Here is a 17411-nt window from a genome sequence, read left to right as displayed (position 1 = left end):
CCATGCATATGTGTGACATGGTTGAAGAAAACAACAAAGAGAAGGAGATGTACGTGTCCCTGAGCAAGACACAGCAGCAGATCAGCCAGCCTAGAGCCCATCACGTTTCAGTTTTCACTTGGTTTAAATTAGAATTAGGTGTCGCTTACATTAACATATAGATTATATGCGTTCTATATATGCTGTAAATGATGTTTACATAGATTTATGCTTTTATTTTACTATAACCTGTGTTTCTGTCTCCCTTCACACATGGTTGACAAAGGTGTTCTGTATTAAGGCTAATGAAGGGATGTTCTGTCTTCGATATGGGAAGTGGTATAGGCCAGAATTGAATAGTCAACTTGCACATATCGACGGTACTTCACTTGCACATACAGTACATACATACTTCACTTGCTCATACTATATCAGCACTTCACTTTCACATACAATTTGCACATACTTGCATACATTCATACTACACTTGCACGTAGGTCGTTAAGGTATGGTATGGTTAGGCATAGTTTTACTGTGGTTAAGTTTAGGAATAGGGTTAGGTTTAGACATATAGTTTTACTAATGATACAGTTAGGAATAAGGTTGGTTTAACCGTTTAAGCATAATTTACTTAGGTTACTTTAGGAATACCAGGCTAAGCAGTTCTTCTGGCTGTACGCCCGGAGTGAGTTGGTAAATGGGCGACTCATTTGGTATTATTCTGTACCAAAATCTGGCTAATAGCTAAAAAACAAATATATACTATATGACGTTCATACTTGGTACATATAACCCATTGTACTTTAAACCCGTTTAGATTTGAGAGTAGATTGGAATTATTGCTGCAGTACCTCTGACTCACCCACCAGAGGCCACATATCGCTGTACATCACATGGTCTCAGACAAAACAGTTGGAATTGAAAATGGGGCGGGTGTAAATGAACAGTATTGCGGGTTAGGCTATCAGCTTCCATGGGACATTTGCGGTCGTACTGGCTAAATATGGCATTAAAAGAATATCAAATATCATAGTTACTGGAAAGGAGCCAGCTGAGGTGGTTTGGTCATCTGGTTAGGATGCCTCTCGGGCGCCTCCCTAGGCATAAAAGGGATACAGGCAGACAGATATCTCCATATATGTGTTATAACAACGGATATAATGGCTTTTGCATAACGGGTGGGCCATGCATTCCTGATTCCGATTGTTCCTAACTTGCATTGTTCCCAAGTAGGCCGGTGCCCAACACAGGTCTTGAGAATATAACTTTTAACAAAGTATTGAGATTGGATTGGAATTAGTGTGTGGGTGGACAGGTAGTCTATATTTCCAGAATCATGGTATGCAGCATGAATGAACCATTTTGTTAAGTGTGAGTATTACTTTTTCAAACATTGTTTAGAAGTGTTATAAACTAAATAAGATTGTGAGATTACTCATCCCTGTGGAGAAATACAGACCTGTCGTAGCATCAAATAAATATTGAGTGGTGCTAATAACTGCTCCAATGTGTATACTCCACCCCGTGACTTCATGTAGCATTCAAATCGATGGCAAAATAAACGTGTGTGTGTGTGTGTGTGATTTTTGTAATTCATAACACAAAAGATAAGCAAAACACAACCCAACACAGTTAAAGCAATTTACTCGTAGAAATCTTCCCAAAATAATAAGTATTAAAACAATGCAGTGAAGGAAAAGAAAAGCACCTAAGTAATATATTCATAAGAATGTACACGTTTTAGTTGTAGAACAAATGGAAATAAGGCAACAATTTTGGGACACAGAACAGTACAGTATATCTAGATGATTTAAAGGTCCCGTAACAACACAGCATATGGTATGTCATCTTCAATGAATACATGCTGGACCATTTTCGTGCAAAGATCTGTCCCATCATAATGAAGTGCACTTTGCATTTGACTGTTCACAAGCACTACTGGTCCACATACAGTAGGTGATTATTTGCCACTGAGGTACAGAGTTCCAGTTGTTGTGTGTTACAATGAGCGAGTCACTGCAGGGGAGAGTCAGAGTTGATGTGTTGGAGCAGTTGGTCACAGTAGACGGGGCTGCGCTGTTTGTCCCTCACCGCTTCCACTTCCTTCTTCAGCAGAGCCGGGCAGACTGAACTGCCCGTCTTCAGCACCTCTGAGAACACACACACACACACACACACACACACACACACACACACACACACACACACACACACACACACACACACACACACACACACACACACACACACACACACACACACACACACACACACACACACACACACACACACACACACACACACACACACACACACACACACACACACACACACACGTCAGTGAATACAGAAGGTCTGCTTCCGTATGTCCCGTGCCAGCATATGACGTCATATCATTTGCTGCTAAGGGACATTGGTACATATCTTCATAATAGTGTTACAGTAGGTAGGTAGTGAGAAATGCCACATCCTCAATGTATTTCAACTTCTGTAGTCGGCATTGAATGATATTTGTGACAGAGGTCACAAGATCTGAAAATATTTATGAAGATTTCATTTATTTCTCACTTGTAACATGGGCTTTAAGGCTTTAAGGTTCATGTGGTCCAGTTTATCTTAAAAGGCGCCAGGGGTCCAATTCAGCTTTTTTCTTAAAGCCATTGGGGGGGGGGGGGGGGGGGGGGGGTCCAGTTCTGCTTTCTTTCAGAGATGATTTAAATCTATCAACATGTTGTGTTGAATAAAAATACTGTATACATTGTAACAAAAAAATCAAGTTCTCACCCTACTTACAACTTAAGCCAAGGTAAGGGTTAGCCACAGACTATACTGTAAATGCTCTGGCCAAATGCAGTGTTGACATACAGCCATCAGGCCGCCAGATTTAAATGGCAAACTATATCAACTCAGATGTGCACATGCTATAACCTTCCACCAGGTGGCGATATGTCCCTTTCAGATTTGTATCCAGTTTCCAACAGCAGGGACAAATTGCAGAGCTTCAATGGTATCCAGTTACATGAACTGGTGTCAACGGCAAATGCTCAGGAAACCACATTGAACGAGAACAGCTCCAGCGGTGACACCGCTGTCACTCTGGGCGCGTTCCCTCACGTAAACTCATCATCTGATACTTGGCGGAATGCGCCTTTGTTCCTCAAAAGAGGTGGAGGGGATTTCTTCCCGTCTCTTTCACCAGTTGTGTACACTGTCCTGTCTTGCAGTGGGAAGTGGGGAAATGTCGGGGAGGCATCATGGGAACAAAGGAGAACAACGACGACTTGTGAGCATGCAGGGGGATCTGCTCGTGCCAACCTTAAGTGTGTGCATGTGTGTGAGCGTGTGAGCAGGTAGCAGACGCTATAGCTCTGCCAAGGACTGTGGGATTACCAGAAGAGAAGAGAACTGGGAGGGGGGGGGTTGCTGTCCGTCATGCTGTCATGAATGCTGCAGACGTCCAGCCACTTCACACAGATATGCTTTTGAAATCCAAGATCCATAAGAATGGGATTGAGAATAGAAGGAACAAAGATGGAGAGATAAAAAGAAAGAGATGGGGGCGAGGGGGGGGTGGCTTCAAACGGAGTCATGCATGAGAGTGCCGGAATGTGTTGAGATCTGTGTCCGCAGCGTTACGAGTGGATGATCACTCAGCAGCACAATGTGAGCCCGACTCCAGAGCATCTCCTCTCTCCACACGTTTCTTTACCCTAAGTGAGACTGAGAACGAATACTGGAAACTAAAGAAAAGAAAAAAGAAATGTCTCTTTGTTTCCATTCCAGATATCACTCAAAGCTCTCGTATGTGGGAAATCCGCGGATCATGTGTATTTCAGCTTGACGTTTGGAATCTGTATCAGAGCTGGCGCGGCCCTGTGTCACTGGGCCTAAAAGGAAGGCTTTTTGGAGACAGTTCTGCACGCTCAGCAAGGTGAAAGGGAAAAAGGTAAAAAAAAAAGGATGTTGATGAAAACCAGGACAGATTAGCATTTTCCAGAGATTTGATGGGACAGGTGTGCTGGTTTGTCAAGATGTTGCTTCAAACCCAGACATCTGGTTGACACACGCGCACACACACGCACACGCACATGCACACGCACACGCACACACACGCACACGCACACACACACACACACACACACACACACACACAGAAGTATTTTAGTGACGGTTGGTTCATGAAGTAGATTTATATCCCTGTTCTTAATTCCATCTTCTGTAGTCAAGGCTACACCCTTAACAACTACCGGTTATGGAAAAAAAAGAAGAAGAAAAGGAACTTATTATTCTTGGATGGGGTTCAAAAGCGCTCTCGTCTGGCTATGGAAGCTATTGCTGCATCTGGCGAGTGAGAATCCTGTGCTTCTCTCTCTCGTCTCCCCGCATGAAGACGAGAGATACCGGACCTGGCGGGGCCTCCCGGTCTCTGGCCAAGGCATCAGCGCTCACCTGCCTCCTGTCAAAGGTAATGACAACTAACATCCATGCGAGTGGGAGAAAGTGAAAGTCCAGAGGGACTCAGAACCCCCCCCCACCACCATCACCCCTGACCTATACAAAGAGGGTCAGACTTTCCACGGGCGCATAAATAAAAACACAGCCACTGAAGTTATACAGATCGTTGAGTCTCTTGGAAAACACCGGGCGGGCCAGCGGAGGAGGAACAAGAGGAAGTGAGGAAGAGGGAGAAATGAGGAAGGGAGGCGGATAAAAGACAGGGGGATTATGTGGGATGGGTGCGTGGAGAAATGGCGTCGCCATGTGGTTGCGATTAACAGGGGGGGGACGGGGGACGGGCCTGTGCTGAGATGTTCTGAAGAGGGAGACGGGGACATGAGGCTCACGTTAGCCCCACTGTGAGCCCTCAATGCTAGGTGTGCTGGCAGAGGAGAGAGGGGGAAGTGGTGTTGAGTGGAGGGCACCTGTATGCGAGTGCTGTGTGTGTGTGTGTGTGTGTGTCTCTCACAGCAGGCCTCAGGAACGAACGCACGCACACGCACGCACACACACCCCGTCCCTGGATGTTTCACTCCCTAGCACCCCGGCCCTTGACAGACTACCTTTGGCAGGGGGCTTCGTCCGAGCTGCTGCTGATGATAAATGGAGTGGAAAAGGAGGATAATGCAGAGCCTTTGAAATGAAGGGTGTGTGTGTTGGCAGCATGCCAGGGCAACGAGATGGTTTTGGATTATGGCAGGGGGTTCCCCCATAATGCCTCTCATCCCATGTGCAAGCGCCTCTGATCACAGCGAGACTCTGGTGTCATCATCACCTCATATTCACCATCATCGCCCTCTCCACTATCTCTACCAGCATGATATGAGTATCGGAATAATGAATGGCATCACACAGAACATCATCAAACGTACACACACACACACACACACACGCACACACGCACTCACGCACACACTGTAGGCTAAATATGTTTTACATTAAGTGCTCTTGCAATGTCGTATACACAACCCCACTCCCTGTGCTTATCTGGAGTGGTATCAACGTCCCGTCATGATCACCCATTAAGAGACTCGTTAAAAATGAATTAAAGACCACCTGGAGAATAACAAGGTTTTATCCAGGTTGTAGTTATTATGATGATTAACAGTGAGCATGAGCTTACACCAGACACAAAGGGTCAGTGGTTTAAAATCCCTCACGTTTTTTTTTTTTTAACCTAGTACAGCATTCCACACGCACAGTTTTCCAATGAGCATCAGATGCTCATTGAACTCACTGTATGAAGCCCTGGGTAGAACACAGGAGAAGGTAATACCAGAGGTTGGTGTGAGGGGAGTGAATCTTTGTTGTATCATTCTTGCATGTTTCATTTGCTGCGGTTTGCCTTCACACTGGCCGTGTCAAACCTGTACAGGGAACCATATCAATGTGTACAATTCATAAACTACACAGTCACCACCTGCTATGGGTCTCATCCCTACTAACGAGGGCGACAGTGATTGGTCATTGTGGATCTATGTGTATGTATATAGCTATGTGGCTACCTATTATCAGCAGAAGCCTGGAGAAGGTTTTTGACCGAAACGTTGCCTAAATAAAGTGCAGACGGTGTGCGGGTCTTTGTGCACTTTGTGCGCATTGAGCCCTGCCTACGCACCCGTCTCAGAGCATATAGGTGTGCATAAGACTTTGTTGCCTATAAACTATACAGTGAAATATATGGTGTTAAAATATATATACTTAAATTAATAGTTAGTTTAGGACAGAAAGTGAGGGTTACGTGGATGCAGTGTGTCGTCGGGGACTGGACGTTGTGTGTGTGTGTGTGTGTGTGTGTGTGTGTGTTTGCACTCTTCACACACAGGCAGACAGACAAATACAGAGATCTCCATGTGGGACACAGACAGACAGTTAAATGACCACTTCACCACTTTTCAACCTATCTTCATATAATATGTCCTCACTAATAATCATGATAAAATGGCACGATTTTTATCTACTCAGTCTGTGTCTCATAGGAGGGCTGTGGGCAGTTTAGAAACCGTCTTCCAGTGACATCATCATTAGGCAGATATTTATTTAAACAAGATTTCTTTATAAAAATGTTGAATGAGAACGATGGCTTCCATTTTCGCATTGCAACTTTTCAGGACTAGAAAGCCTGCAGTTTCTATTAGCTTGTATTCCCCATCGATGATGTCACTGGAAGGAAGACGGCTTCTGAACTGCCCACAGCCCTCCTATGAGACACAGACCGAGAAGAAAAACATTGCGCCATTTTGTCATGATTATTAGTGAGGACCTATTATATGAAGATAGGTTGAAAAGTGGTGAAGTGGTCCTTTAAAATGGGTGCCATGACAACGGGTAATGATACTACAGAGATCTCCATACACAGTATGGGCACAGACAGATAGTTAAAATGGGTGCTATGAAAAGTTGACAACGGGTATTATTAGGTTCCCAAGTTGCATCGTATCCTATAGTGTCAAAGCTATGAACGCTCCAACCTAATCTCGAGGTTAGCAAGTTAGAAGCCCCTGGCCCCGAGTCTCACCCAGCACTCGTTCCTGTCAGAACCCCTGGCCCCGAGTCTCACCCAGCACTCGTTCCTGTCAGAACCCCTGGCCCCGAGTCTCACAGAGCACTCGTTCCTGTCAGAACCCCTGGCCCCGAGTCTCACCCAGAACTCGTTCCTGTCAGAACCCCTGGCCCCGAGTCTCACCCAGCACTCGTTCCTGTCAGAACCCCCTGGCCCCGAGTCTCACCCAGCACTCGTTCCTGTCAGAACCCCTGGCCCGAGTCTCACCCAGCACTCGTTCCTGTCAGAACCCCTGGCCCCGAGTCTCACCCAGAACTCGTTCCTGTCAGAACCCCTGGCCCCGAGTCTCACCCAGCACTCGTTCCTGCGTGGCGGCGTCCGGGTCGTCCAGATGCAGGAGGAGCTGCTGGAACAGAAGCTCCAGGTGCAGCCTACAGGTCTGGGGGTTGTAGTCTTTACTCAGGCTGGACAGCCACAGGTCCAGGGTCCGCAGAGCCACGGCACGCACCTCCTCACTGCTGTCGTCAAGGCGCTTCAGCACGGCTGTGGTGTAAAGTAACTACTGTAAGTACATTTACTTCAGTACAATTTTGTGGTATTTGTACTTTACTTACAATTTACAATTTAGTCATTTAGCAGACGCTCTTGATCCAGAGCGACTTACATTTAAGCAAAAACAAAAGCATGGCATACATTTAAGCAAAAACTAAAAGCATGGCATACATCACATATATCAACATATACATAATAACATATACATAATATACATACTTAACCCATTGTTGACCTGAGATAAGATTAAAAAAATGTCCTGACAGTTTTCCGAAAAAGCTATGTTTCTATGTCAGTCGTTCTTCGATTTTTCAAAAATAGCAGACCTACAAGCTCGTAGCGCGCCACTCGGTGGCGCGCGATGAGCTTGTAGATCTGCTATTTTTAAATAGCTAAAGCATAACATAATGGTATTGGTAACACCAAAAGGGGTTCCCAATGTCCAATACTTTTACTTCCACTCCACTACATCTCAGCGACAAATATTCCTACTGCTCTACCTGGGTAGATCTTGTTGAGGGCATCAGGATGCAGGCTAGGTCCTATCAGTTTGAGCATGGTGAAGAGGGAGCGACAGGCGAGCAGTCTGGCCATCTGAGAGTCTTCCTCCAGGGCAGACAGCACCTGCGGAGTCAGCTTCTCTTCCAAGCACACCAACTGCAGTCACAGTTTGAGCAGCAGGTTTGTCCAAATTCCTTTTAAACGCCCACGCCCAGTGGAGTGATTTGTATTATAAGCACTGGCCTGCTGTTTGTCACAGTGATCACTTCAATTGGGACAGCTTTATTCTTCATTTTGGATCAAACTGGGCAGATTGAGTAGAGGGTGCGTAGAGTTATGGTATGGCAGCTTTAACCCATTAAAACCGAGAAAGGATCTGTGTCATGTTAGATTTTAATCACTTTAAAGTAATATCTTTTACTTTGGCTATTTAAAAATAGCAGATATACTATAACAAAATACATACATAAATGGATGCACCTGGGACGTATCCTCAGTGATGTATCCCAAGGTCATCGGGGTTTCGGGTCTCGCAACATCATACCCCTCACTCAGGTGACCCAGCCGGGAGTGATCAAGTCGCTACCCTCGATAAGTCCCATTAGGGAAAAACCAGGGCCACACAATCCGTTCCTCCTGAACTACTCTGCCGGGACTGGGAGGTACCATTCTGGCACATGGAAGGACTAGGCTCTGTGGGTTGACACCTGTCCGGGCCCCTCCTACGTCTCACCAGGTCCACTCCTGCTCTCACCAGGTCAGGCCCTGTGCGTTGCACCAGACTCCCAGCACCAGGCACTTCATTCAGGAATGGTGGATTCTCAAGCCGCAACGGTTCCGCAGGCACCACCTTGCCCTTGGTGGTGCAGCAGGCTCCGCTTGAGGCTTGCATGGCCCTCCTAAAGGCCTCACCGTGGGTTTGTTGGGCTTCTTCCTCACGGAAGACACAGGCTGGGGCGCTAACCGGGTGACGTCTAATTTCCGGCTGCCACCCGTCTCTACAAGCTCATAGCATGCCACTTCGTGTCACTTCTAGGAACTTGTAGATCTGCTTTAGAAAGGATTTGTGCAAATCTTTCAAGATATATCTTTTGAAGCGAACATTTTTAACTCAAATCTTTGCTTCTGGGGGTCCCTGGAACTAAATATTTCCGCGGCCAAATTAAAAGATATTGGGTTTCCTTGACATGAAAAGGTTTTGAGCACAACTGATATAGCAACATATGTTTTTCTGTTGTAGAATCAGCCTTGGGTCTTTTTTCACTTGGATCACAGAACGGTAATGTTCACTAATGTTTCAATGTGTGTCGCAGTCAGAGCATTATGTTGAAAGACAGTGGCCTAACTGTGCAGTTATTAACATGGAGAGCTTGGAAAACGAAGCCTGAAATACCAGTGGGATGCAGAACAGTAAATCTGTGTGTTTTGGAAGTTGACACTTTTATGAATGTGTGGGTTTTGAAATGCGGAGAACGAATTAAAGAGGAGATAAACTGGAGTATGGCAGATGCTCGTTAGGACGGGACTCATGGTCAGTTTGTAGAAAAACACAATGTGTGACTTCAGCTGTCTGTCAGTGACGGACGTTCATCACAGCAGAAGATGACAAACACAGGAAATGGACAAACAGGGTGAAGCCGTGCATGTCGTCAAGTCTGGATGTGTTGCGGAGGAGATGGTTAAAACCGCTGTCATGCTACAGTATCTGTTTGCTATCGTAACTGTGCAGGCAAAACATAAAAAAGGAGCCAGGAGGGAGAGACGGAAAGAGGGTTTGGCAAAGAAGTGAGCATTACATCAGTGACAATCTGAGGGTGCCAAGTGTAAGTGGAGCAGCTAATTGTTTTAACAGGAAGGAGTTGGGGAACAATGTCCCACTGACACAGACTATTTAATTCACCTTGGGAAATACTTTCTAACTCTCAGGCAGACACGCGCATGCAAGCATGCACCAACCCACACGCACCCATGTGTTCTTAGTGTGGTTGCCCATAGGCAGTAATAGCACCTATTATATAGTATAGTATCTTAAATGTATCTTATATTTATATTGGGTTAGGGTTATTGCCTAGTTATAAACACTTAGATTTTGAATTTAACTTGAATTATTGGTGCATTCCTACACGGCATGCACACTGCAAGCCTTTGACTGTTAAAAGGTGTGGCAATCTGTTCTGACCGGTCACCTCACAAGGACAACACACAGCAAGGTCAGAGGGTGTGTGTGTGTGTGTCTGTGACTGTGTGTGATTGGTCACAATGTGTCCCGATGATAGCTGCGAGTTCAACACACAAGCACGGTGCAGCATAAAGGAAGCATTGTTCCATGGTGGGGACAAAGGTATGTGAACCCGCTCGCCCCCGTATACACCTGCTGCCCGGCTCTGGCCAACTCTTGCGGCCAAGGGGGGGCGGGACGGGACGGGGGGGACAGTATATTTGACTAAATGGCCTCGCGGGACCATCTATGTAGATGTGAAATGGACTAAACAGAGGGAGAGTTTGAGGTAAATGTCATCTCCTGTAGGGTTAGTGGAACGCCCCAACCACTTCCCTTCTTTTACAGCCGACGTACGTACTGTCAAACGCTTCTGCAGACAAAAGGTTGAACATGTGCGCCTTCTCCGAGGGAGCTTATGCTGAATGGGTGCTTTCCGACACAGCGCTGTTGTCGTCTTTGACCCACTGTATACGCTGTGTGTGTTGCATGGATCCCTCTGCGTGTGTTTGTGAGTGCCAGTGTTAAAGTGTTTGTGTGAGTGAGTATGGACCTGTCCGGGCGCGATGGCCCCTCCATGCAGCGTTGCAAGCAGACAGCTGAGGGCCGAGGTGCGGATGGCTGCAGAAGTTCGGCCTGCATGCCACACTAGGTTAGGGAGCAGCACCTCACGTAGAAAAATCTCTGACTCAGTGCTGAAACACCTGGAGAGAGAGACAGAGAGAGAGAGAGACACACACAGAGAGACGGTGAGGGAGAGACAAGAAAGAGACAAATATTCATGTGTCGATCTCGACCGATGCCAGAGTTTTGATTCAGATCTCAAATCTGGAATTGTCCTAGCCCATTACCAATGTTTTGGCTGTAAATTAGTCAAAAAGTGCACAAATCAAAACATTTCGCTGCAAATATTGATTACCGCTATATTGATTTACGTCACAACAGATAGTCTGTTTTTGAAATTTTCTGAAGACTTGAAGTTTTTTACCTTTAAACCTTTTACGACATGCCCAGGGGCGCGTTCGGAAATGCCGCACCGGACGCACTCGCCTATTAGTTTGCATTGCACAGTGAGCTCAGTGCACTATTTCCGAACGTGCCGCAGGTTGAAAGAGGTTAAAGATCATGACACATCAGCTGCATACATTGCTGACACCGATACTGCCAAAAAAGGCAAATAATTGTCCGATATATTGGCTAGACTAATATAACGGTCTGGCTCTAGTCATCTGGTTTGCTGCATGGTATTTTAAGATCCCACAGAAGTCCAATATAAACGGTGTCAGTGCTGAAGCTGCAGCTTGGCAGGTGATAAATGAGTCATCCTCAGTGACTGATGAGGATCGTCGGGGGACGTAATGAAGGGACCGCATGGACCCACATGACTTCACCTCACAGCAAACCGTCCAACCGGCTGACGAGGCTGAGGGGAGAGAGACAGACGCTCCTTTATCGCTCTCTCTCTCTCCTGACAGAGTAATGTAAAGAACAAAGCATCTGGATGTGCTTCGACCGCTACACTTTTCAGAATAACTGATACATGAGTTCAATGAAAATGCTGTATATTAACCAGAACTAAATAACTCAGTTAACCCAGCTTAACCCTGAAGGTTCACGTGGTTAGGCCCGGTTTTATACTCTGTGGTATGATGGTGTTGCATGGTGAGAATAGCTGACCTACAACACATTGCATCGCAATGCATTCATTGTAAATCTGCATCGGTAAAAAAAAAATCACCTAGAAACAGGTATGCCACTGCCAGGTTCAAAGTGGTTAAATGTGGCTTTGGAATTAATTTGCCAATAGGGGGAGCCGACGTCCCAACAATACAACTTGTTTTGTTCCATTTCTCCCATTTGGTCAGTGGTGCAACAAGTACTCACTAGTAAAAGTAACAATACTGCAATGTAGAACTACTCCGAAAGTCCGGAATTCAAATGTACTTGAGTAAGTATTGGCATCAAGTATCGGCATCAAAATGTACTTAAAAGTACCAAAAATACACAGTAGCCTACTCACTTTGCAGAATGTGCAATTTCAAGTGTGACGCATTGTGAGCTTGTAGATCGGCTATTTTCAAATGCCCAAAATATATATAAGGCTAAAGTATTTAATGTATGTTTTGTAATAATAATCAAAGTAGCTGTTCAAATAAATGTAGTGGAGTAAAAGTACAATATTTGTCTCTGAGACATAGTGGCGTAGAATTTAAAGTATTGAATAAATTCTAAATACAAATACCCCAAAGTTTTACTTAAGTAATGTACTTATATACTTTTCACCACTGCATAATGGTTGTGGATAGCTCCTTACAAATAATGTCCAAGACATAAAGAGACTTGTGTGTCCACATCTGAGTGACCATGTCCAAGGCAATGAAGCATGTGCCCGCTGGACGCCGAGGTAACCACATTCATCCTGGCATCCACATTTTGGGCATTCTTTTATAGAATTTCAGTAGTAACAAAACTTTCTACATGCTCACAACAACGTGTCCTGAAGTGAGCTTGTAGAGCGGCTACTTTTGTCGTACAACGAAGTACAGTATTGTGGATTCAAAGCAATGGAATGTCCCAACCCACCCACCCACACGCACGCACAAAGCTTACCTCATCCACTGCGCGTGAGAGGGAAATGTAGATTTTTACCTGCCACGGGTTGCAGGCTGTATTCCCCATCTCTCACATATCACATTCCTTCTACTTACATTTCACCTTTTAATCTCAGCTAGGAAATCCACATGAAACAGCCATATTATGTTTATACGTGTGTGTGTGTGTGTGTGTGTGTGTGTGTGTGTGTGTGTGTGTGTGTGTTTGTGTGTTTGTGCGCGTGCGTGATGAAAGGCACCCATTCGAACACAATCTTGTTTTCCCTTTCTCCCTTGTTCCAACAGCTGAGCTGTCATTATGTCATTTGGGATGGCAGAACAAAGAGCAGAGCGTTTTCTGTAGAACTATCATTGTACCCTTGATGACATACTGTAGTGTGTGTGTGTGTGTGTGTGTGTGTGTGTGTGTGTGTGTGTGTGTGGGCTGCAATCTGCACGAGAGAGAGACATAAATCACAAGCCAATGACATATGAATGGGAATATGAATGTATACCGCTGCCTAACTCCCCCACACACGACTCCAAGTGCTGGTTTGAAGTCTTCTGAAACATGAAATAGGATTTCTGACTCCTGATGGCGTCCTGTTATGTTATGATCAGAGAAGATATGACTGGCGTATGAAAGGAGCAGTTAGCAGCGTAGGTGGCCATGATGTTCTTTGGGACAGTGGCAGGGCATTGTTATAGTCAAAGTGCTCACGTATGCATGAAATAATGCCATGACACTTGAAAAGAAAGCTCTTCTTACCAAATTTCCCTTTTTTGGGGAGGGGGGGGGGGGTGTCTATGGTGACATTTTGGCTTCATTACCCATTGTTTGGTGTGTCATGTCAGAGACACCTCGTGTCTCATTTCTACTGATGTCATGCGGTGATGAGGTTCTTGAGCGGTGCTTCATTGTGTCCTTAAGTGTCTGTTTGGGTATGAGCTGCAATACCGCTAGATGACCTAAATTGGCACTGTTGAGCTGCCTACAGGCCCATTCACACTGAGCATTTATAACTATAACAATAAAAGTATAACTAACAATAAAAGTGTACCGTACAGTACAGTTCTTTTTGACCTTTTTTCTTTCTTTTTTTGACTGACGGAGCCAACTGCTGCATGCGAGCACAGACAACCGCTGGAGCACAGCGCATGGCCCTGGGACTGAACGCATTCCTGCAGGTTAGAGCGGGTTGGTGGGGGGGATTACATAGTCGAGGAGGGCTCTGGGTGAAGGGTGTGTAATACTGGAGGTGGAGGAATAGGAGGGCTCTGGGTGGAGGGTGTGTGGTACTGGAAGTGGAGGAGAGGAGGAGGAGGGCTCTGGGTGGAGGGTGTGTGGTACTGGAAGTGGAGGAGAGGAGGAGGAGGGCTCTGGGTGGAGGGTGTGTGGTACTGGGAGTGGAGGAGAGGAGGAGGAGGGCTCTGGGTGGAGGGTGTGTGGTACTGGAGGTGGAGGAATAGGAGGGCTCTGGGTGGAGGGTGTGTAGTACTGGAGGTGGAGGAGTGGAGGAGGAGGGCTCTGGGTGGAGGGTGTGTAGTACTGGAGGTGGAGGAGAGGAAGAGAAGGGCTCTGGGTGGAGGGTGTGTAGTACTGGAGGTGGAGGAGAGGAAGGTGAATTTACTGAAGAAGAACCCGCACATGGGCAGCTCTTCTCTGAGCATTAGCTTGTGTTTCCCCCCCGGCCCAGAAGCCTCTATGTTCAGCCTCTTCAGTTCTTCTATCAGAGGTTTGGGTCTTATACCAGGAGGATTAACCTTGGTGTCAGATATACTAATACCAGATCTACAAACTCACAGGTTAATGTGAGCTTCTATAGATTTAGTACTTTTGCTATAGTTTTAGAATACCTCTTAAGCGGTTAATAACTTGTGGCCTACCGTAACCATTAGCGCGCACACGCAAGCACACACGCACACACCAGAGGCATGTTGGTATGCATGTGTGATGTTCCATCTGTTACCCCCCCCCCCACACACACACACACACACACACACACACACACACACAAACGCACTCCACTGCAACCTGACTCACCTCCCGTGGGACTGCTTACAATGAGGATGGTGAGAGATGGGTGGAGTTTGGAATGGGATTCCTGGTCTATGAAATACCATTAACTGTAATATGTGGATATTGACCCATCATCACCTCTGAATCAACCGCAGGCCTGAGGCCGCCCTATCAAGCTGCCTGCCACTAGGGCCGGATTAACACCTCTGAGGGCCCCTGGGCACTGAAGCTAGAAGGGCCCACCTTCACGCGCACGCAACATTTTTGCTGTTTTGTAGCCGTTTTGGGGCAGTTTTATGCCGTTATATTGGCAGCCAATCTAGCGCATTGTTGCTGCTTTAGACACAATTGCACTTTACAGCTGCCCTTCTCACCAACAATAAAACACTAATCTTTTTAGACACCATTTATTTCATTCGGATTAGCAGGGAAATTATCTGTGGGGCCCCTGGTGCCCATATGGTAGATCCGGCCCTGCCTGCCACTGACCTAGTGGAAACAGAATGGTGTGTGTGTGTGGTGTCGATGAAGGGTGAATGATTGAGTGTGAGTGTTAGTGTCAGTGATTAGTGAATGAGTGTGTGTGTGTGTGTGTGTGTGTGTGTGTGTGTGTGTGTGTGTGTGTGTGTGTGTGAGGGAAAGTGTGCATGTTTGTTATTGGCAAGGGTCTCTCCACTGAGCGGGGGGCTAATTCGCAGGTTAATGAGGGGAAAGGAATACAAATATGAGGTGATGTAATCTGGTAATGACTTGGCTCGGTGAACAGCGTCTAGACGGACCCAAAACAACTGGCTGCAGTTCACTGAGCAGCCGCCTGCAGCCATATCAGGGCTCACTCTGTCTGCGCAGTCACATCCATATCAGGACTCACTCTGTCTGCACAGTCACATCCATATCAGGACTCACTCTGTCTGTGCAGTCACATCCATATCAGGACTCACTGTCTGCACAGTCACATCCATATCAGGACTCACTGTGTCTGCGCAGTCACATCCATATCAGGACTCACTCTGTCTGCACAGTCACATCCATATCAGGACTCACTCTGTCTGCGCAGTCACATCCATATCAGGACTCACTCTGTCTGCACAGTCACATCCATATCAGGACTCACTCTGTCTGCGCAGTCACATCCATATCAGGACTCACTCTGTCTGCGCAGTCACATCCATATCAGGACTCACTGTGTCTGCGCAGTCACATCCATAACAGGACTCACTGTGTCTACAGACACAGTCACATCCAGAGCATTCATAAGACCTGAAGCAGATTCTACAAATTGATATTGTTAAAAAAGATCTCACCCGTGTGAACCGAGTGGTGCAACTCCCCTCTCTCTCTCCCCCCACCCCCCTCCTCTCTCTCTCTCTCTCTCTCTCTCATTAGCAGGACAAGTGCAGCACTGTCTCTCTCTCTCTGTTTCTGGCACAACAGCGCCCCTACTGGTACTCATACTGGAGCTCATTAACCAACACATAGGTGAACACTGACATTGCTGTTCCTTGGAGTGGTTGCACCATTCAAAAATAAAAAATAAAGGCAGATGTACAAGCTCACTGAGAGCTATATATCTGCTACTGTATTTTTGTATAGTCAACGCAAAAATCTAAAATGACACAAAAGTTTTCCCGCTCTTAACTCTTACCAAGTCCTACCTTTTCACACTGCTACATTAACCAATCACATCCTGGCCTCCCTGAGCATGTCACAATTGTCCAGAAATGTTAAACATTTCACAGAAAAAGCTAAAATAGCCAATCGACGAGCTTGTAGATTGGCAACTATTTTTAAGCAATGGCGCGCATGTGTGTGTGTGACTGTGTGTGTGACTGTGTGCGTGTGTGCGTGCGTGTGTGTGTGTGTGACTGTGTGTGTGAGAGAGAGAGAGAGTCCAACCTCTGGGAGTCCAGTGTGTTGGCTGCGTCCAGCAGCAGTCTGGCCAGCATGGTGAAGACGCTCAGCCTCATCTCTGGGTCTCTGTCGGGATGCAGACAGCTGTGGAGGAGAGGCAGCAGCTGGGGCACAAACTCTCCTATCGCTGGACCTGGAAAACACAAACATTGGCTTGTGATTGGGTGATCACCCCCATAGCGATGATTCGATTGGCTGAGCGAAGTATGTTGAAGATGAAAGTGAGGGCAGAAATAGCCTCGGTCCTTAATGATCTGCGAAGAGAAAAGCCTGGTCACAATATAAGGCAGAGGTAAGGGCATAGGCGGAAATGTTGGCATACATTTTCCGCCTACTATTTGTTTGACCAATCACAACACTCGTTTCATTCATGGAGAATGTAAACAGATTTGTAAAGCGTAAACGTCATTTCCTTGAGCGGTACTTCCGCCAAAATCCTGCAACTCCCGCCAAATTTCAGCTATGCACATATATTGTGCCCAGCGTCACGCGTGGGGCAGAAAAGTGAAGAGACTGAAGACTGAAGTGATTGGGCAGAATGACATTTGTGATGATTTAATTGGTTGAGCATGGAATGTAAAAAAATCACACCTGTGTGAACCGAGTGGTGCAATTCCTCTCTCTCTCTCTCTCTCTCTC

At 46.2% G+C, this 17411-nt stretch overlaps 1 protein-coding gene across 1 annotated transcript in view; it reads right to left on the bottom strand.

Moving 5' to 3' along the window:
• Positions 1 to 1606: 1606 nt before the first annotated feature.
• dnaaf5 (dynein axonemal assembly factor 5) overlaps positions 1607 to 17411 on the bottom strand; it is a gene marked incomplete at its 5' end in the record, with an annotated part of 48682 nt that continues 32877 nt past the window's right edge. The window contains 5 exons of the mRNA XM_083779713.1: positions 1607 to 2129; positions 7331 to 7522; positions 8032 to 8188; positions 10804 to 10954; positions 16758 to 16905. Coding sequence (XP_083635839.1) covers positions 1993 to 2129; positions 7331 to 7522; positions 8032 to 8188; positions 10804 to 10954; positions 16758 to 16905 — 785 coding nt within the window. The 3' untranslated portion in view covers positions 1607 to 1992. The remainder of the gene's footprint in view (positions 2130 to 7330; positions 7523 to 8031; positions 8189 to 10803; positions 10955 to 16757; positions 16906 to 17411) is intronic.

The sequence above is a fragment of the Protomyctophum parallelum genome, assembly GCF_964188405.1.
Source record: "Protomyctophum parallelum genome assembly, chromosome: 13".
Classification (NCBI taxonomy): domain Eukaryota; kingdom Metazoa; phylum Chordata; class Actinopteri; order Myctophiformes; family Myctophidae; genus Protomyctophum; species Protomyctophum parallelum.
Note: the sequence above shows the minus strand (reverse complement) of the source record. Positions and strands in the feature narration are given on the sequence as shown.